Source organism: Lepidochelys kempii, chromosome 6 (assembly GCF_965140285.1).
Source record: "Lepidochelys kempii isolate rLepKem1 chromosome 6, rLepKem1.hap1, whole genome shotgun sequence".
In the NCBI taxonomy this organism is placed as follows: domain Eukaryota; kingdom Metazoa; phylum Chordata; order Testudines; family Cheloniidae; genus Lepidochelys; species Lepidochelys kempii.
The window spans coordinates 112,959,257-112,981,129 of NC_136385.1; the positions used below are offsets into that span (position 1 = coordinate 112,959,257).

At 48.6% G+C, this 21,873-nt stretch overlaps 1 protein-coding gene across 1 annotated transcript in view; it reads left to right on the forward strand.

Annotated features, from left to right (window-relative positions):
- AMN (amnion associated transmembrane protein) overlaps positions 1–21,873 on the forward strand; it is a 56,829-nt gene that overhangs the window by 24,392 nt on the left and 10,564 nt on the right. Inside the window, exons 4-8 of the mRNA XM_073349712.2 lie at positions 11,606–11,693; positions 13,760–13,995; positions 17,818–17,955; positions 18,204–18,312; positions 20,618–20,700. Of these exons, the coding sequence (XP_073205813.2) occupies positions 11,606–11,693; positions 13,760–13,995; positions 17,818–17,955; positions 18,204–18,312; positions 20,618–20,700 (654 nt within the window). The remainder of the gene's footprint in view (positions 1–11,605; positions 11,694–13,759; positions 13,996–17,817; positions 17,956–18,203; positions 18,313–20,617; positions 20,701–21,873) is intronic.

Genomic DNA, 21,873 nt, shown 5'->3' on the forward strand with positions numbered 1-21,873 from the left:
TTAGCTTCCCCTACTAATTCTTCCCGGTTTGTGAGCAGCAGGTCAAGAAGAGCTCTGCCCCTAGTTGGGTCCTCCAGCACTTGCACTGGAAATTGTCCCCTACACTTTCCAAAAACTTCCTGGATTGTCTGTGCACCACTGTATTGCTCTCCCTGCAGATATCAGGGTGATTGAAGTCTCCCATGAGAACCAAGGCCTGCCATCTAGTAACTTCCGTTAGTTGCCAGAAGGATCCTTGACTATGATTCCTAGACCCTATGGTAATGCAAATAATATATAGTAGTAATGGTTAGTGTATGGTGCTTTTCACCTGTTGATCTTAAAGTGCTTTATGAAAGTGGGTTGATCTAAATAGCCCCATTTTACAGATGGGGAGCCACCTGTACAGTCCCATTGTCTTCCTCTTCTGCCCTCACTGACACCTGGACAAGCATGGAGCTATGCTGATAGCAACCCTTGTAGCTGCTAGCACAACCACCTCATTCCTTGCCACAGGACTAAAATTACCTATAATCCTGGTGTATCTCAGAGAGAAAAGAACAGGAAGCTGGAGTATAGGGATCATGGGGGTGGATGAATATGCCTATATAACGCAGCTCTAGAACAAAAGCTCTCTCTCATATTATTATCCAGCAGAGAGGGAATTTAAATACCTAGGATAGTTGGTTGCTGACAATGGCTGTCCTGAGATGCCTGGTTTCACACCAAAGCAGTTTGGTGCAAAATGGCAGGAGCTGACCCCAGTTCAAGATGCCAGTAAAGTTAAAAGGTAGAGTGTATAAAACTGTAATTCAACCTGTTCGAAGCAGAGCAGAGACCTGGCCCACCCCCAGCAATCTTTCCGCTCCGGAAATGACGATGTTGAGATGCATGCAGTGTCGAGATGGTCAAGTGGTTGGACACTCTGTGATAGGAAATGAAATAAGGTTGTGAGGGACCTAATGCAGGCTGCCCCAGCTGAAGAAAAGTTGAGGGAGGCTAGGCTACACTGGTATGGATGTGACCATGGCGACCTGAGAGTGATAATGGTTACGATGGCCCTTGTGATGGTCGTGGACAGAAGTCAATCAAGGGGAAAGCCAAAGACTTGGTGCGTGGATCTTAGAGAGATCAGTTTGCATGACAGCCAGGTATGTAATCATGAGTGTTAGAAAAAGGCTACAAAAGTCACTGCGCCTGAACAGGGAAATGGCAAGAAAGAAGAGATTTAGCAGAGAGGGAAAGGAACCAAGTGACCGTGGGGGTGGAGAGCTCTCACTGCGTTAGAGCAGTACAGGACCTGGGCTGGTGGTGGTGATTTTGCCTTTAGCAACCCAAAAAATTGGTGGCCACATTACAGGTATCTGTGCTTTAAAACCCACTTTCTATTTGTTTGATCAATAAATCAGTCAGCAGCTGTGGTCTTAGCAAAAGACCATCACTTCAGCTATTGGCAATGATCCAGCTGCACTGAATCGAGATTGTGCCGTCAGGTTGTGTCAGTACAAATGACAGTCTAGAGATGGATTTCTCTGGGGAATCCTAATCATTTGCAGGTGTGCTTCTTGGAGAACAGGAACACTGCACAATCTATTGATACAGCTCAGTGCACCAGGCATCCAGGACAGTGACCAAAACAGGGAAAAGAGACCCTAACATTTATTCTAGGGCTCTTCCATCCACAGTGAACAAGGGGCCCTAGTCTCGTGATGAGAACAAGGGACTGGTAGTCAGCCCTTCTGGGTTCTAGCCTCACTTCTTCCACTGATGGGTTCTGGAACCTCAGGTAAATCATTGTCTTTCTGTGCCTCATGATAACCTCCTAGGGGCTGGGTTAGGAACTGCTGGGTTGATCTTTTTATTTTAAAGTAAAATCACGGGGTGAAGTGTTGGCCCCATTGAGGTCAATGGCAAAACTCCTGTTTACCTCAGTGAAGCCAGGATTTCACCCATTTTGCCTGGGATATTGGCATCTTGATTTCTAGCAGCTTGTAACAGGGTGTGCTCTTTTACCGCTTAGTTGCCTCCTAGTGGCCCATCTGGGGATTAGCCCCCCACATGGTCTGACACCCTTTCCTGTGGTCCTCAGCCTGTTGTCCCGATCACTTGCTCCGTGGTCTCTCTCATGCACCCAGACCTGCAGTTCTTTCCTCTTTGTGGCGTAGTCTTCTGGCCAAGACACACTGAAATTCTCCCCCTTTCCAGGGTATTATCCAAACTCTCCCCAGGAGTCCCCAGATGGACTGTCCATAGCATGCCACCCCCACAGTGGCTTGTAGGGGAACTCAGGCCTGCCCTCTACACCAGCTTCTAAACCAGGGGCCTTTGACCCAGCAACTCAGGGCTTTATTCTCCCAGCCCTTACTGCTTTCTTGCACTGCCTATGACAGGCTACTACTCACCCGCCTTGTATCAGGGAGTGTGACTGCAGGGTTCCTCACTGCAGCCACCTTCTCTGTTGCCGGCTCCCTGGCTTCATAGAAGCCCTGCCTGTTTCTGCCCAGGTGAACTTCATCCCCAATTAAGCCTCATTGCGTCCTAACTCCCCTCTGGGTGAAGCCCATTCTAACTGGCCCTTCTTGCATTGGCGCCGACAGGGCTGGAGCACCCATGGAAAAATATTATTGGCAGCCAGCTCCCCTCTCACCCTCAGTGCCTCCCGCCTGCCATCAGCTCTGCTGATGAACTCCTTCCTCTCCTTCCCAGCACCTCCCACCCACCACAATCAGCTGTTTCACGGCATGCAGGAGACTCGGGGAGGAGCGGGGACAGGGCACACTCAGGGGAGGGGGCAGAACTAGGTGGGAAGAGGTGGGATGGGAAAAGGCGGGGCAGGGGTGGGGACTTGGGAAAATGGCTGTGGGTGCGGCCTGGGGCAAAGCAAGGGCGAGAAGAGGCAGGATGGGGTGGAGACTTGGGGGAAGGGATTGGGTGGAGGCGGGGCCTGGGGCGGAGCAGGGGTTTGAGCACCCACCCGGGCTCGGAGGAAGCCAGCGCCTATGCTCTCTTACCTAGATTAATCCCTGCAGGGGTAGTGCAAGGGGAAAGCCCCATCACACAGCCATAGTGACATGCACCTTTGTTACTCTAAAGGGGTGAGTGTCTATGGGAACCCATTGAGGGCTACAGCCTGTAGGACTTGGGGCACTGACAGCATTTGCCTCTAAGCCCAGTAGTGAGTTGCCTGCTATCTAGAGGGGACTGGTGTCCCAAAGCCCTCACAGCTGCGTCCTGCAGCAGGGCTGGTTACAATACTCTTATAATGAAAGGCTACACAACCCCCTGCTTGGCAAGGCCTTCTCTCTGTGCAGTAAGTGTAGGCTGGTCAAGTGGTTAGGGCACTAGCCTGGGACCCAGCAGCCCTCGGTTCCATTCCTTGCTCCACCACCGACTTTCTGTGAGACCTTGGGATTGAGACACTGGCCTCTTGGTGGCTCAGTTCCCCATCTGTAAAATGGGGAGAATGACCCTGTCTTATCTCCCAGAGGTGCTGTGAAGCTAAATACCTCAAAGACTGTGTGGTGCTTGGATAGGACAGCAATAGGAACTGGATCAGTACCATAGAGAGCCAGGGCCATGAGATTCTCTAGGGAACTGGCTGCCGCTAGAGGCCCTGCTGCCCTTGGGAGAGTCTCAGACAGAGTCCCAGGAGGTTCATTTAGCTGAACTTTGCACGGGTTGTGCAGAATTGTTGTTCAAAGTCCTCGAGTCTTAGTAGTTTCCGTTGGTTGCATCCAGACACAAATGTGGTTCCATCCCAAACTCACCAGATCATTCTGACACAGTCTGGATGACAGGAGACGGAGTGGGTGAGACCCGAAGTGCCTCTGTGGCGCTGGGATGGGGAGTTTGCATAGTGCCTGCCCACCCTTCTTTCTGGCTGCAAACAGCATGGACCAGCCCAGCTCTGAACTATGCAGCCTTCCATTTCTCAAGTGGTAACTGTTTACGTTTAGGAACCGTATTTTATTGGCTGTCCACAGCATTGGGATTTAGCTGCCAGAACGAACGAGTTTAGGCTTGATCCTGCCCAGAGCAGGTGCAGAAGCAGCACGTTGTGCATATAAACTCAAGGGAAAGCGTGATGAGCTGACAGAGCAGGAGAACTGATCCTGCATTAATGAGACTGCTGCTGCCGAGTTGCTCCAGCCTCGCTGCAGGGGTGAGGCTTAAGGGGAAACACGAAGTTAAGCAGCTCAATCGCACGTGGAGGACTGTGCTTATTCCCAGGTCTCCTCAGACACACCCAGTCTTTGCCCACTCCCCACCTTTTATATCCTCTCGCAGGACGGGAAGGACACAAGGGATGGGTTCCACAGTGCAGTGGACCGTGCCAAGCACTTACTCTTACTTGTGCCCACTAGTAGCATTTGCTCACATGGATGGTGGAATGTGCTCCCTCCCCCCCCACCCCCCACTGCACATTGCACATTGCACAAGGACTGACGGGACCAGTGTCCCAGTTGAACACTTCACCATGAGAGAGATCAGACTTCTCGTGTTGTTCCAGAGGGGAATGTCCAGGGCACTGGGTTTCTTAGCACTGAAGAGCACTGTGCGGAGCAAGGGAGGAGATGCAGTTCAGGAAAAGGGCTTTGTTCTCGGCTTGCCTGTAGATCTGAAGCAGGGCACGCAGCTGATCCTCAGTGCTAGTGGTTATTGGATCCTTTCTCATGCTGCACAGAGCGTGGGAAATGCTGTGTCATCTTTACATGATCTGACAGGCCGTGTCCAGTCCCCTCATTCAGTCTAGGTCATTAAGCCTTATTAAAAGGATTTCTGTTAATTTATTATTGCCTTTGGCATGCTCAGCTTAATCGTTCCATTTGGGTCCAGCCTGGGCGTGGTCATAGTAATATGATTCTACAGGGATGTCTCTCCCCTCTTGAGACCAGCAGCCAAAGCTGTTACAACCTCAAAACCTAACAGCATCTTAGTAACTGTACCAGTGTTATTCTGGGAACTGGCAGGGGCACACTGCACTGCTGCTAAGGTGGGTATTTTTGCCTCAGTGTCTACCAGGAGTGATATCCTAGCTCTACGGAAGTCAATGGGAGTTTTGTGATTGACTTCAGTGGGGTCAGAATGTCACTCCAGGTTCAAACCCTATCACAGCTCCACAAAGATTCCAATAGTGGGTTGGTACAGTATTGCTCTGATGGAATGAATCTCGCCTTTCTGAGCCAGGGAGAGATCAGACGAGCTGGACCGGTCAATATCCCTCCAAACAGATAGATACACACAGGCCTCTCCTCATTCATCAGGACAACCTGCCCTCTTCCTTGTTGCAAAAGCTGCTACAAACCGTCTCTCACCTGAGGCTCCGGCTCTCCATGCCTTGTCTGAGCATAGGGAAGTGATCCATGAGCGGGGACAGAGGGGAAAGGGGCAGGTACTCTCCCTTCACAGCCAGCTCCCCATCCCCATATTACCTGAGCTTGATCATTTCTGCTCTTCCACCTGTCACTCCCCAGATGTTCTTTCCTTTATCTCCTGGTATAACAGTGTGACCCTGAGGGTGGCTAGGCTCTGCAAAGATTTTCTTAAGGTTTTCCAACTTTTCTTTGGTATTGCTCAGTGATTTATTCATGGCCATGTGCCAGTCCTGAGTGCCAGTCCTGAGCTCCCTCTGCTGGCAGAATTGGGAAACAGCATGGGCCAGATCCAGAGCGAGTTTTAATCAGAGCAGTTCATCTCTGCTGATTTACAGCATCTGAGGATCAGGCCCCATGTGTTACTTTCCAGTGGCATCCTCTGGCCAGTTGGAGCAGCATCCCTGATGGATGATAGCAAGAGTCACATCCAGTCCTCCCCATAGGAAGCTGGTCGCCACAATGAGGAGCCAGTAGGTGAAAGGAGCCAGAGATGTTGTAGAGATCTTTGAAGATGAGCTGTACTATATATTTGCAAAGTATTATTATACGAGAGGAAAACAAGGGCTTTTTTCCCCCTTCAGCTCTGCACAAGAAAAAAAGAAAGGCCCTAGAGGCATGGTAGATAGGGGTCTGGAGCGGGCCTGAGTGTGACATTGGACTGACAGAGGGCATGTGGCCTACGTGGGCTCTGGAAATGGAGGGAAGCATGCAAAGGAGCAGTGAGGACCCTGTTTTTCAGAAGTGCTCAGTTCTCATGTGTCCAGCTTTTCCAGAGCTCAGCATGGTGGGGGCATTGCGGGCGCCAAGCTCCTTGGTAAATCTAACCCATATTTAATGGCAGCTGAGTGCTTTTGTAAACCAGACCCCTCTTGTGGGTGCTGAGCACTTGAAAATCTGGCCCGTAAATAGGTAGCAGGCAGTAAGCAAGAGGGCACTCTGGGAGAGTGCTACAGTGCAAGGAAAGTGCGTGTGTGTGGGCATGCGGACAGGCGTGGGTTAGTGTGTAAGTAGCAAGCCCAAGAGTGGAGGTGCAGATTTCATCCAAGCAGAAAAACTCTTGAGGCAAGTTAATCCCAGACATAACTCGAGTAAAGTCAATAGAATTGACCCAAAAATGTATTTGGCCCAGTGCCTTGTCTCTTGCTACAGTAGAGTGACCAGATAGCAAGTGTGAAAAATTAGGACACACACTTTTTTTCAGGGTGTGGGGGGGGGAGTTGCCTAAATAAAACAAATCCCCTAATAGCGGGACGTCTGGTCACCCTGTCCTACTGCCAACAACCTGATCAGACCTAACTAACTCTACTACTCCTTTTGTATTAAAGCTTGTTCTCCGAACACACAGCGCTGCATCAACGGGATATTAACAAACTCCCTTGTACGCCTAAATTTCCCATTCCCCGCAGCTCCAGTTAAAGAAGGAATGAGCTAACTGCCTCTGCTCTCCCCACACGGGGAAGCCTGCCTGTGTGTAAGCATGTGCTTTGGCACATTGCTACCACCTTCAGGAAGGAACTGGCAAGCACACACAAGGACAGATTTGTAAATAGAGGTGAAGGAATTAGGCGGATGACAGTGAAATCTGCTATTTTAGAACTTTAATTATTGTGGTGGCTTAACTTAACGAGTCACTCGATGATACTGTAGTGCTGCTTTTTAGATGCAGCCCTGAAATGTCAGCTAAGGACTTGATGCTGGGACAGTACAGTATATCACAAATCAGCACATAGCCTTGACTGCTAACTAGCTGCTTGCAGAGCTCACACGTGCTTGTAGCACTGCAGAGCCCAGTGTTCTGGTGCAGTCACTGAGTTACGAACAGGGAAAGCTGGCACAAACTAGACAAAGCAAAAATGATCATAGTTTGGCTCAGTGAATGAAAATAAAGATGATGGAATGGTCTGCTGTAATGATGAGCTTTGCTCTTTTGGGTGAGCAAAGGACGTTTGACATTTTTCCCTGCACTGATGATTATGACACATCAGTCACGCTGCCATTGCTGATCAACATGCTGTAACCCTCATTAATCAGCTGGACCTTTAAAGCAACATCATCTGGTTATAAGCCATGCATTTTAAAAGACGCATTCCCATGTCTGTGTCATTAGTAGAACCTTAGATTATTAAAATGGACCTAATTCTAAAGGTAGAATTAGATTCTCATCATTTCAGCTGCTTGTTCACACACACACACACACACACACACACACACACCGCTCCCCATTTCTGAAAACAGGCTAGTCAATTTCATTTTTGCTTATGAACAGATTCTAGTGGGTTTGCCTTCCTGGTTCTCAGGTACTAGCACTGTGCTGCAATACTTAGGTTACAGAGGTGTCTCTATATCCATACATGCAGCCCTAAAACTGTTTTTAGTTGATACTTTCCAAAAGTCCTGAAAACATGTCAGTTGTCGTTACATTTCGTCATAGAGACCAAAGAAATAAGTTATTGAACAATAGCCGAGAAGAAAAAATGCTAATACTAAAAATACTAATGCTCTCAGTGTCGTGCTGGCCCCCAAGTACTCTTTGGCGGGAACAGAGGGCAGCTGAAATCACCAGTTTATTGGAGCCAGTCCTTTGGCACACGTCACTGCTCAGTTCAAAATGGACCTGGGAAGGAGCCTGGTTTATAGGCAATTTCTATACCAAACCCCACCGTGCAGAGAAAGTGGTTTCCAAATGGAAACTCCCATTCTGTCCTCTGCAGTTAGCTCTGGTGAATGGTTCTTCCTGTGGTGTGATTGACCCTTTTCTGAGCTGCCTTCTGATAGTGGCCACGTAAAGGAGAACTTGCTTAGGCCCCCAGTCCTACAAACACTTGTGCACGTGCTTTACATTAAGTCTGTGAGTAGTTCCAGTGGGACACCTCATGATTAACATTAAGCACCTGTGTGTTTCAAGGATCAGGGCCCTGGCGCCGGACATTGGCAATGCAAGCGCCTATCATCAGAGATTGCTGCTATGATACTAACGGGAATATACAAGGAAGAAAAGCTTCCTTTTGCTCTTCAGGATTTTATAGAACACGTGACTCCTTCCACCAGCTCTCACATTTCCATTTAACATCAGGTCTAGGGTTTATAGTACTGAGCCTGTCCAGACTTTGTAAGCATCATCCTGAGGTGGTAAATGATTGTACATTCCATCAATACTTCTCTGGTTTCCCTATCAGTGTCTGCAGGGATGCCTCACTCCCCTGGCTTTGACAATTCCACCCTATATTTTTAGCCTGCATGGCCAGGGGTGTTGCTAGAGTTCTATAAAGCGCTACCGTCCCTCCAAGGAGCATGGGACACACTGTCTCTACAACGTCCGCAGGCTCTGCCAGCCCCAGTGCTGAAGACCCCATCTTGAATCCCTCATGAGAAGAAGGGGTTGTGGTCTCAATAGGTCCCTAGGCCAACCTTTGCACATGCGCACACAAGCTCATGGAGGACATATATTTAGGGTGACCAGCGGGAAAGTGTGAAAAATCGGGATGGAGGTGGGGAGTAATAGGTGCCTATATAAGAAAAAGCCCCCCAAATCGGGACTGTCCCTATAAAATCGGGACATTTTCCAGTGTAGATATGGTAGCCAGAGCATCTCCACCCTGCGCTGTCCAAACTCTGTATTTAGCAGAATGGATGCAGCTGACTGTTGATCTCCAGGTCTTCCCTGGGGCATAATAAATGTGCAAGCTGCTCACAGTTTGTTGGGGTTTCCTGGAGCAGGGTTAATACTACAACAAAACTTAGTAAGCGTTTGTTTAAATGTTGTGTTAGTGACATTTTTGCCTTGATCTTGTGAACGTTCATGGCACATGAACTTTTGGGCAGGAAAGTTCAGTGCAAACCATGGATTCTAAGTGAATATTGAAAAGTATTCAGGAACCTCACATTCGTACTCACGAGCAGGAGCACTGGAAATGAACCACTTCTTAAAACATCAAATACACTGGGGAAAATCCCAACCTGTTCATGGGCGATTCGTGAATGGAAAATGAGGTGACTTGTTTTTTTAAAAAATTATGTGTTATGAATGAGTCACGTGGCTGTTGTTTACTAATCCCTCCCGCCTTGTCTGCACTAAGGAGTATCCTGGGTTCAGCCATCGTGGGCTGGTTATGAGAGTAGTTGCACCAGCGCTTGGGCCAGTAGTTGCACCAGTTTTGGGCCCCACACTTCAAGAAGGATGTGGATAAATTGGAGAGAGTCCAGCAAAGGGGAACAAAAATGATTAGGGGACTGGAACACATGACTTATGAGGAGAGGCTGAGGGAGCTGGGATTGTTTAGCCTGCAGAAGAGAAGAATGAGGGGGGATTTGATAGCTGCTTTCAATTACCTGAAAGGGGGTTCCAAAGAGGATGGCTCTAGACTGTTCTCAATGGTAGCAGATGACAGAACGAGGAGTAATGGTCTCAAGTTGCAGTGGGGGAGGTTTAGATTGGATATTAGGAAAAACTTTTTCACTAAGAGGGTGGTGAAACACTGGAATGCGTTACCTAGGGAGGTGGTAGAATCTCCTTCCTTAGAGGTTTTTAAGGTCAGGCTTGACAAAGCCCTGGCTGGGATGATTTAACTGGGAATTGGTCCTGCTTTGAGCAGGGGGTTGGACTAGATGACCTTCTGGGGTCCCTTCCAACCCTGATATTCTATGATTCTATGATTGGGGCTAGGAACACAGTGGAATCCACAGCCCTGGGTTAGGTGCCCAGGCTCCCCATACAATGCAAGGGGAGAGAGAGGCATCTAAGAAAGGGATTCTCAGAAGCCAACAAAGCTGAATGAGGACCTGCCCAAGCTAGGCTGGTGTGAAATGGAAAGAAAAGGGGTGGGGCTTAGGGCCTAGATTTGCAAAGGGACTTAGGCGTCTGACTCCTATTGGTCTGGACCTCAGGCACCAGACTGACAGCTGGAGGAGGATGCCTAGTACCTCTGCTTGGTGTCTCTCAGTCCCTTCTCTTGCAGCTATTTCACTCTGTAGAAAGAATGAGAGAAACACACACAAAGTGAGAGACTGACTCTCTCACGCAGTGCTCAGGGCACTCACCTGGCATGGGGGAGAGTCAGGGTCGAGTCCCTGCACCAAGAAACTTTTAGTTATTATACAAAGGGGAACAGGTTCAACAGAAGCCATTGAGAGAGACCCACCCCCAGAGCCTGGTGGTCAGACCACTTACTTGAGAGTCCTGGGGTCAAGTCCCTGCCCTATATCAGGCAAAACAGAGATTCAAACGTGTGTCTCCACATCCTCTGTAAGCACCCCCCCTCCCCCGAAAATTCCTAACCAGCTCAGTCCTGGCCTCCTCCTTCTGTGGGGAGTAGGCATGCTCAGAGCACTCCTACTGGATCAGGCTTGACAGGCAAGCTAGGCCTTGGCTGGGAAACCCGCCCGAGGCCTTGCCATGAGTGAGGACTCTGAGCGGATCGTTAGCTGTGGGGCAGCGTCAGGATGTAGGTGGCTTTGCATATGCCTGCGAGCAGAAAGCTACACCCAGTACAAGCAGGGGGAAGCCTTGCCTAGCTCAATCAGTGCAAACACTGCTAGTCTAACGACTGGCCAGCGATGGCTGAGCCAGGGCTACTTCTGGGTATAGGCAAGGCCCGAGTTGGGGAAGGGAAGGAATTCTATAACCCAGTGCCAAAAGGGGAGGAATTGTATGGCCTAGGGCAAAAGCCTGAATAATAAACACACCATGGCCTGATTCTGAACCCCCCCAAGCCCAGTGGTGGCCAAGGAGAGAGGAGGCTGTGCAGTCCTTTGTGAGCTCAGGCCAGGGGCAGTGACTGGCGAGGAATGCTGGGAAGCCAGCCCCTCCAGTCGCAAAATGCTCAGCTGCTGAGAGGCTGTGCAGCCAAGCCGTGTTCCCGTGAAGAAGCAGACCCAGCCTTCCCCTTTCACACAGAGACAAATGGGGAAGACTAGCGCGGTTTTGCACCATGGAGAGACAGTGTGTTAAGATGTGGGGTAATTTTTGCTTGCTTCACATCTGCACTCACTTTACCGGCTTCGTAGTTATGGCAAGGTAAAATAAAGCATCTCTCCGTAGCGTAGTGTCTCGGCTTGTAAAATGGAGGTGCTGGTATGTCCCTACGACCCTGGGTGCTCAGTGTCGGTGTGGAGAGAGACTGCTTTATGTTTGTATAACACGTTGGCAATGGCATGCGGCATAGAGCTTTGAAGAATTAGCATCATTATTTGATCATAAGCATGTCTGGCTGGGAGGCGGGCCGAGCACTAACCCTTTGAATCCCTTTGTTTAGTACCTTCCTTTGAATGGAGAGTTCATTATGGCGCCTGGTGCAGGATTTGCAGCTTTTGATGGCAGCTGGGATCCAGGCTGTGACACAGGTATCATGTGCCCAATCCGCTTTGATTAGCCATGTAAATTCAACACAAAGACGTCCGGGTGGGCTTTAATTATGGGAAATACAACGAAATAAAGAATTGCTTTGGAACCTCTGCCTTTGCCCCGGTGCCCTTCTCCATGGGCCAGTAGACTGCACTAGAATTGCTCTGGGGTGCAGCTATGTCACTGTCGTGCCGCGAGTGCAAAGGCTCTCTGCCGATGGGCGAGAGCTCTCCAGTCGGCACAATAACTCCACCGCCGCGAGAAGCGGGCGCTGTGTTGGCGGGAGAAGCTCTCCCACCAACATAGCGCGGTCTACGCTGGGGCTTCGGTGGGTGTAATGTACGTGGCTCAAGGGTGGGGCTTATTCACACCCATGAGTGACATAAGTTATACCGAAGTAAGTGCTAGGGTAGACCAGGGCCAGGTCAGGCCTTTTTCAGTAGATCACCTGCCTTCTAACAAAGGTCAGAGAAGACTTTGAAGGGAAGGCTTAAAAACAGGGAGGGTGTTGTATGTATTTTCCCCCTACACATGGGGCCCAAATCAAAGTCCCCATTCTCAACACTTCCAGACTTTGAAAAAATAGGTTGGTTGCGAATTTACACCTGCCCCCCTTGTTATAATGAGCTGAACCACTCCCACTAGGGGGAGATAGCTATCCGGCCCATCTCCTATTTGTGCATTTCAGTAATAAAGTATCATCTAGCCCCCATGTTAATCTCAAATTCACATCCCAAGTGTCTGTAGGGTGTTGAGCAGGTTCTGTTTTAGGAGTGGCTGCTAATATGTGACTGGATCCTGAGGTTCTTAACTCAGTTCGCACTGAGGCCAGGTCCTCTATGAGTTTTTCCCATATTTTACAGCCAAAAAAATACTTTCAGTCTAAAGTGACATTTCATTTAGAGTCAGAAAAACAAGAAAAGAATCAAGGAGTCGCCATGAGAGAGCAGAGTGTGTGTCTTCACTGTGATTGGCTGTAGCAACACTGAGACCAAAATGGCAGCATGTCTCTGCACACTGGCCACGTTTCTAAAGACTTACAGGTGCTGAGCACAGAGAACAAAGGCAAACAGATTCAAACTACATTCTCATTAACTTCATTGAGAGTTCTCTTCGTGGAAAAATGGAGAAGGGATTTCAGCTTTGGGCCTATCCAGATTCAGTGCCAGCAGTCTCAAGGGTAATGTTAACAGGGCAAGTGCAGGTGCAATTTTTCAACTTTTTGTTGCTTAATCTGTGTTATGATTATATCCAAGGCCACCTCCGTTTTGAGCTAGCCTTACATTCTGCAGCATTGTCGCTGGATGCTGGGGCGCTCCACTGAAGCCAGCTGGAAATTCTGTGGCAGCTTCACTTAAAATACAATTTGTTTTAATGAACTAAATACAAATATCAAAACCAGACAGTGAGTAGCCCCTGTGTAGTTTATTTGGATATCAAATTCAGCTAGGGAAATGCGAGAGGCAGTTTGGGACTGTGAGAACAGCAGAATTTGCCTGCTGTTACTACTAAAAATGATCAGCCATGAAATAGTTAATTTTGTGTCAGTTGCCATCTTTAGGTTTCAGAGTTAACCCACTGAGCTTAATGGGGCAGGTCACACCTCTCAGAGCTCTTGTTTCAGGCTATCTGCAGACTCAGACAGACATTATTTCATCTGTTGCAATCAGTTGATCTTGTAAAGGTTTTCTCCAGACCCCTAAAAGCTGGAAACATAAAAAGGAAACTGAGATTCAGATGCACCAGTCTGATGCAAGAGGTGGATTCCATGGGAAACTCGATAGCTTCAGCATCCTGGAATACATGAGTCCTGACTACAGAAGCCACCTGTCTGGCTTTGCAAAGCACTGACAAGTCTCCAGGCAGTGAGTGCTGCTGTTATCCTGGGGAGGATGAGCAGAGAGTAGATTTTAACTCCTGTTAAATGCTATTAGCTCCTTCACTTCAATCCCGGCATTCTTGCTATTTAGATTGATGAGAGAATTGGAAGAGAGAATTTAGATCGATGAGAGAATCAGGGCAGAGAGACTCCAGCTCTCACCTTACCCCTTGTCTTTCTTCCCAGCTTCAGCTGTCTCGTTCACTGATGCTGAGAAGTATAAGTGGCATGACCCTGCACTATGGCATGCTGCAACCTCCTTGGAGGACCTAGACCAGGGCAAGTACATCTTTGCAGTGGATGAAGAACGTGTCCCGTGCCAGTACGATGATGTTATCTTTCAGCCTGAAACCTCCTTTCGAGTAAACATCGACTCATCTGAGCAAATGATTCATCTCCGAAGCATCTCCATAATGGGACAGGTAAAGTGGAACATTTGAGAAACAAAACAAAACGCAATCACACTTCACCACCTCCCCTGCGGCACCCACAAAGTAGGTCATGAGAACAAAAAGTGCAGTGACACTTGCTGTGTGTATCAGTATGGTTCACTTACAGGCATTTGTTCAGCACTAGGCATGAGCTTGACTTTAGTGTGCACCGTGGTGCCAGATTTCCAGAAAGGCTTCAACCGTGTGCACCACAGTTGTAAGCACAGGTTTGGCTCGTGCATGTGCAAAAAATCTGATTTGTGCATGCAAACTGCGTGGGACCCCACAACCAAGGGAGTCAGGCACTGATTGCCCCATCTGGGGCATGCAAAAGCAATTTTCAACTCCACTGACTTTCTTGACATGACAAGCCATTCAAGTGTTGTTGAAGTATAAATAAGAGACAGACCGTCTCAGGTGTCTCTCAGAGGAAAGTATATGGTTGTCTGGGGGGGAGGGGGAGTCCTACTGTTTTGGGGGGTTGATCTCCTCTGTTCATTTGTCTTGTTGCTGTCCAGTCCTGATTGGGTGGCAATGGTTATTACCCTACCATCTCTGCTGTCTCTTGCCCAAGTCAGAGTTCTTATGTGATTTAAATATGGGTGTGCAAAACTCTGCATGCAATTTTGGAGGCTGCTGTGGTAAAATAGGGCCGGACTGTGTCTAAATCAAACAAAGGAGAAACGTGACCGTTCTGCTTTCAAATGCTGTGTCCCTGGAGAGCTTGGGGAAATTTCAGACTGGGTTCCAATGTAAATGAAGGTTCTGAGGCTGGGAAAACTCTGTTTGAAGAAAGTCTGGTCCTTGATTAGCTTGTTCATTTGAATCCATGTGTTGGGAAGCATTTCAGTAAAATTAGGCCAAGACTTTCCAAAGTGACCCAGGACTTTGGGTGCTGAACCTGAGACACATTCCAGCGGTCTGTTTGTCACAAAGTGCTGAGCACTCACCCTCTGGTGATCAGCCCCCTTTGAGGTGTCTCCAAATGGTGCCCAGAATCACCAGGCCCTTCTGCAAGTTTGGCCTCAACTTTTCTTGTTAAATAAAAATGGCCATTGTCACAAAAGTTGCACAGTGGTTTATTAAGACTGGCCCCTTCCTCTCCTCCCAGGTTCAGCTCATTGCTTTAGTCACGTCATGTGCAATACTGAGATGGGCATGAACAACAACCCCAGATCCAAACAGCTCCTAACTTTGGGATCCAAACTGTGCAGCAGGGTTCCAACTTGGTAATGGGACAAGCTGAGATCCAGGGGGTTCTGACCACTGGGAATGCTTGTACTGGGAGCCAGACTTTGCACCTCATGTCCCACTCTACTGCAGATGATATATGTATCTGGCTCCTGTGACCACAGTAAGTGAGCATGTCACAACACCCTGGGAGTGGGGAAGAGCTCTTGGCAGACAGGGAACTGATGCATAGGAGGCTAAGTGATTTGCCCAAGGTCACATGGGAAGCCAGTGGCAGAGCAGGGAATTGAACGCAGGTCTCCTGGGTTCTAGGCTAGTACCCTAACAACTGACCATCCTTCCTCTCTGTCAGATATATACATGACACACAGCTGAATTGGCCTGGGAAATTTTGTCTGTGTTTCTTGGCCTGTAAGAGCCTGAATGGTGGGACCTTCAGGGCCAGACTGTTGGGGAGGAAGATGTGGCTGGAAGGGCATTCGTACTCATTTCCCCAGGGCTGCTGCCACCTATTGTGGGCTTGCTGCTGTTTTTCTAGTTGGTAGTTTTCAAATAGCGCCTTGGGGCACTGGAGCTTGGGAGGCCAAATAAATCCAGGAATAAACAATGCCCTCTGCTTCCCTGGCTGCTCCATTCCTAGACTCACCTCTGCACTTGCTGGGCTCTGGGGCTCTGTATTGTGGCTCAGGCAGGTTTTCACCATGCAGGACCTCTAGCTTGGTTAGAAATGAGGATTTTAATGAGCCCTTCGGAGGATAATGGTACTGCTAGAGGGAATATATGGAGGCTACATGCCACCGCATTGAAGACACAGCCATGCAGTTCCTTTTTCCTCCTGAGAGCCCTCCTCAGCCCTGAGCTGTGTATCCCATGTCGTGGCTTCACCTTCCAGCCCTGGCTCAGTGCCCCTCTTGAGTGGGTTGGAGGGTAATTGCAGAGACGCTCGCAGCCTGCCCTGTGCCTCTGCCCAGGGACTAACCATATGGCCACTGCAGCACCTGGTGATCTGAGGAGTTAACAGCGGTCTCTGAAACAGCAGGCACTGGTTACGCCCTGAAGCAGGAGACGTAGCTGGGTGTCTCAGTGGTTGTTATTATTTGCGTTGTGATCGTGCCCAGGAGTCCCCTCATCCTCCCCGTACTCGGAGCTGAACAAACACAGTAATGAAGACAGTCCGTGCCCCACACAGCATGTAACTGCGTGATCCAGTACGGGACTTCCCTGGGCCCTGCTCAGAGTTCTGGATCCAAACTTTCCTGCGTCGGGGGCGTTTGTGCTGTAGCTGGGGTTTGGTTGGAGCCAGCTCTAGCCCCTATGTTCCACAGCGCTGTGTGTGCGACAACTCTGGCCAGAGTCGGGGAACTGACATTATAGAAATGACATAGAGGTGTTCATCTTTACTGTTCCTCAGTGACCTTCCAGACCAAATCCTCTCAGTGTGACAGGGCCTTGTTCATTCACAATGAGGAGGCGACATGCCTTCAAGTTTGTAATGTAATGCACAGCCTGAGAGAGAGGCTGAGAAGTTGGTTTCTCTCACTGGTTGGCTGGGCGGTGTGGATGGGGTACCAAAGGGTGGGGTTTTCACCACAATGTTCTAGACCGGTCTCCTGGTTTGGCCTCATCCAGACTGGGGGCCATGCAGTGTCAACCAGCAGAGTCGATGAAAGTGTTCAAACCGAGCTCACATGGAATAACTTGGTTCCCAGCCCTGTGTTGACAGGACCCTAGACCTGGATCCACCTAGCGTGCTCCCACCCACACCAGTGGCAAAGCTCCCATTCACTCCCAAGACAGCAGTGTCAGGATTAAAAGGAAGAGTGATGTAGGGTAAAAAGATGCCCATCAGCTGCTTCTACGCCTCTTTGCAAGGTGACATGCAAAGACTAGTCTGTGTATCCACTCCCACACCCCCATTTAGGCATGGGGTATTAAGAAGGTCTGATTATTTTCCTCTTGCTTTTACCTTAGGGTTTGTGTCCCCTGTTTTTCCTGGAAGTGTCAGGGTGTCACAAATGTTTCTTTGGAAGCCTGTGTGGATGCATGGGAAATTAATAGGAGTAAAAGCAGAGGAGCTACACGGGGCAGGGATTTTTAGTCAGACTGTTTAGTACACTCTGGTTCACTGCTAACCGTGAGGTAACTGAAATGCCTGACAGACAAGCCTGAGATAAAAGATTTGTGTTAAAGAATCCACATCTCTAGCCCTGCTGTTACAGGCGGATAGATCTTCAGTCTGGTTCTCGGCTCCTCTAAGCAGACTCCCAGTACAAAGAGGGAAAAGAAACCCCAGAGTCCTGGTAATTCTCAGCTTAAAAAGAAAGAAACAAATAAAAAACCCAGCCCATATTGTTGCTTTTTACTGTTTTTTTTTAGTTTGGGAAAGCCTTTCAGGCCTTTGTAGGCTCCATAAAGAAGGGGAGGTGGGCACTGTCCCATTATTTTCCCTTGCCAACACACCTTGAAGGGGATGTCCCAAGGCCTAGTACTTCCGCCTTTGAGGGCAGGTGGGCTAAGTGACCGCTCTGTCGACAAGGCCGGAGCTGCCACATCTTACACTCCGTAGTCTCAGCTGGTAAGAAATGTTGATCTATTTTTTAATCTTTCTGGGTTGGGAGCTAGAAGTTCACCAGTGACGTGGCCTTAGCTGAGTACATGCCGACCAGCTCAGCCAAGCTGCAGTTCCACGGCAACGGGACCTTCCAGGTGACAAATGCCGGGTGTCCGGACAAATCGGGCTGTGAGTGTGGAAATGCTGGGGTGAGTTCTTCAACTGGAATTAAACAAACTGTTCTCTGGGATCTTTTAGCTCCCACAAGTCACAACTCCTGGGTGGGCTCTTCATGGCCTCAGGATGCGGACAGGAAGTCAGGGAACATGCCAGCACTATGCTCAGACAGGGCAGTGCAATCTCATTGGTGTTTGTAAAACTGAACAGAAAAGCAGAGCAGGAGCAGCTCTCTAGCCAGGGGTGGATCAGAGGAACTTACCCTGTGTTTTCATTTAAGAAACATCGACAGATCTGCGCTGCCTTGCTCGGGGATTCTGGGACTCGGTGCCCAGCGCTTGCATGCAAGGACCCCTTCCAGCCTGTCGGACACTGCTGTGAAATATGCGGTGAGTGCAGAATGGGGATTAATTCCTGTAAACAGGCATGGGCATGCTGGCCTTCTGGCATAGCTTTATTGTATCTATTTCCTTGGTATTAGGCCTTGAATGCCCTTCTGGAGTTGAATCTTGTGGTTGTCATCTTTACTTTGGGAATGCCAACAATTGACTGACTGCTGTTTGAGTGGTGCGGGGTCTGGTCGGTGGGAAGGTCAGAGCTTTTGGACGGAACCTCGGAGGCTTGAGTTGGTATAAAAATAATTAAACATGCTGGGGACTCTGCAAGTATCGAGACTCAGGCTTAATAATTTAGGGCCTGATCCAAAGTCCAGTGAAATCGGTGGGAAAACTCCTGTTAACTCAGTGGACTCTAGACTCACTTTGGCTGGACTTTCTGAAGCTGAGGAATAACCCATACTCCGCCTGCTGAGCCCTTCTGGTTTTTCTCTGTGGGGTTTTGATCAACCCCCGATATCAGCATGGTGGCATCAAGAGAAAGGTCTTTTACATAGTGTTCTATCTACCGCTCCTCCCCCAGTGGTAAGTATTTTATATTGATGATATCCAAGCAGGACAGCTTCCAATAGCACGTCAGCTGTGGTAGAATTTGGTTCCTTTGGGGTTTAGACTGTCCAAATCCCTGCCAGAATTGAAACCGTACGTGTTTCTTAGCTTGGTTCTGGTTTAGCCAGCACTTTGTTGGCTCGAATAGCAATGTATGATGAAGAAGTACAAAGGATTCATTGATCGAACAAACCCCTGAACTGTCCTGATTCTGCATCCGACTTTCTCCTTGTTCCTGCTCTAGGGGCACCTCTACCTCCCTATGAAGTGAGATTAAAAGACACAGGAAAAGGATTTTAGAGTTAAAGCTCTGAGCCCCTCAATGGAGCTTTGTACAGGGATCACCTTGCAGGATGGGGACCCAAGCTCACGGGATGATTGTAGGAAACAATGCTCAGTGCTTCCTTTAGTGCCATCAGATCTTAAATGCACAACATAAATATTAACTATTCATCAAACAGCCCCGCTGCGGTTGGTAGCTATTTATTATCCCCATTTCACAGATGGGGAAACTGAGGCACAGGGGCTGGCTTCAGAGGAAGGGATTCAGCACCTCTGAAAATTAGGCTCCTTTTGCTTAAGGCCTAAAGGTTGGCCTTAGGGACTTGTCCAAGGAAGTCAGTGTCAGGATCCTCTAGCAGTGGGTTCAAATCAACCCCACCACCTCTTCCCACCCCTGCACTGTGCCTCAAATGCCTGTCTCTGGAGTCTGAGTTATGCAGAGCGCTGAGTTATATTTCTGTCTCTCTGAATCATTATCATCCCTTTCTGGAGTCTATCTTGGATTGCAGCCTTTTGTCCCTGTCTGATTTTTCCGAGCCCTGCCCCTGCCCCTGGTTTAGCCTGTCAGGGTGTCACAAGTCATCAAGATAGTTCAATCCATTCCTGTCAGTGCAGGCTGCGAGGACTGCATTCAGTGCTGGCATCAGGGATGTCACTAATGGAAAATACCCAAGGAAAATGCACTTTCTTGTTCCAATAAATGTCATCTTTATCACCTACGGTAAATTTAATTGAAAATGAAAATATACCCAACAGATTGGCGGAATTTCCTCTACATATGGGTGTTTGTCTGCTTATCTACCTGGAAAGTGAACAAGAATTTTTCATATACAGTCATCATGCCAAACTCATTAGGGCTAGCATATGGTTTTCAAACCTGTTCGTACCAGCAGAGCCTTTGAAAGCAATTAATGGAACTTCATATTTCCAGAAACTTTTACTCCTGCTTTTCAAGAAAAATATTTAGCTCAGCTAACGTGGTGCCAATTGATTTGGTGAATCCAATTGTGCCCTTCTCTAGTGCTTTTTATCCAAGGAGCTCAAAGTACTTTACAAGCATTGCTGAACGCTCATCATTACCTCTTTAAGAACTAGGTAAGTGTCCGGAGTGGATGTGGCTTTCCCAGGCGTGTTCTGAAAAGAGCCCTGCTGACACTGGCTTTTTTAAACCTGTAAAAAGACCAGCAATAGAGGAGGTGTTTCCTGCTGAAAGCTTTTTTCAGAGATCGCTAGCTGATAGAATTATCCTCCCCTTTGTGAGCTCTAGAATGGCACCAGATTACACAAATGGGACTGGGGAATTGTTTGTGAATCTTGTACTGATCCAGATCTTGGTAGACTCTGAAAACCACATTGATTCACACTGCCAGCCCCACAATAGCCCACATGCAAGGAGAGGTGTGCTTGCAAATGCAAAATCAATGAACCTGTGTGTGTTCTTTCTTGTCTTTCTGCCTTTGATCTATAGGAGCCACTATTTCACTGGAATACACTCCTGGTTTCGACATTAGGCAGTATCAGAACAGAATTCTTCACGCCTTCCTGAGCCTGGTATGGTAGTCTGTTTGGAAAGACTTATTTAATACACCATTCAGATAGAAGCCAGGAAATCCCACCAGTGAGACACTCACCATTATCTTATAATATAAATACATTATAATAGACTGGTATGTACATTTTTCCAGTGATGTCAAGCTGGGTAGTGGCTGCTTGCAGAGCCCTATCTGATACTCTTGTAACTTGGAAGTCAGGGTGGGAAACAGCTGTTTGTAGCCCTGGCTTCTGACCTCAAACAGGAACTCAGCTGCTGGAGCACACAGAGTTCAGCTAGTAGGAAGTCTCTATTTACTATATGGCCCATTAGCGTTTCCCTTTTTTCTAGCTACATCCAACCTCCTACCCTGAATATTTGATGCTATGTGACCCTGGACAAGTCACTTCCCTGCCCAGTGCCTCAGTTTCCCCATTTTACAAAGGGGATTAATGATACTGACCTCCTTTGTAAAGTTCTTTGTGGTCTAGGGATGAAAAGCACTATGTAAGAGCTAGGTATTACTACTGAAGCTAGTGATCTGGTTCTGCTCTCACATCAGGATGTCACTGGTGTGAATCCTGATTTACAGTGGTGTAAATGAGAGCAGAACCAGGCGTGTTGAGCCCAGACTACCCCAAACTGTCCCACTCTTCCAGTTAACAAGAGTATAGCCCAAGGACAGAACACAGAGTGCTGTTCAACACAGAGCCAGCAGCACGGGCACCAGGAGCTCACACCTGCCTTGTTCGAGTTTTGACAGTCAGGGGCAGCAAGTCCCAAAGTCGGGCTCCTTTGAATGAGGAAAGAGTCAGCCCCGGACCATGCAGGGTTCCCGATGGCCCTCGAACTGCAGTGGGAATTGTTCCTTTTTGTCATTCATTCCTACTATTGTTTTGGGGCTAGGGATGTGAACTGGGGGGTATGGGGAGAGGAGAGGGGGTTGATTTCACCTCCTTTTCTTCACTCACCCCTCGTGGCCGCGTGGTCTCCCAGAGAAGTTAGCAGAGTCGTGGAGTTTAAGGCCAGAAGGGACCACCAGATTGTCTTGTGTGACTGCTTGTATGTCACAGGCCACCCACACCATCCAGCACCCGGCCACTAAACCCAGCACCCAAAATGAGTTAAAAGTTGAACAGCCTACAGGAGACTAGGCTATGATGTGTGACAGGAGGGTGGGACCGAGGTGCACC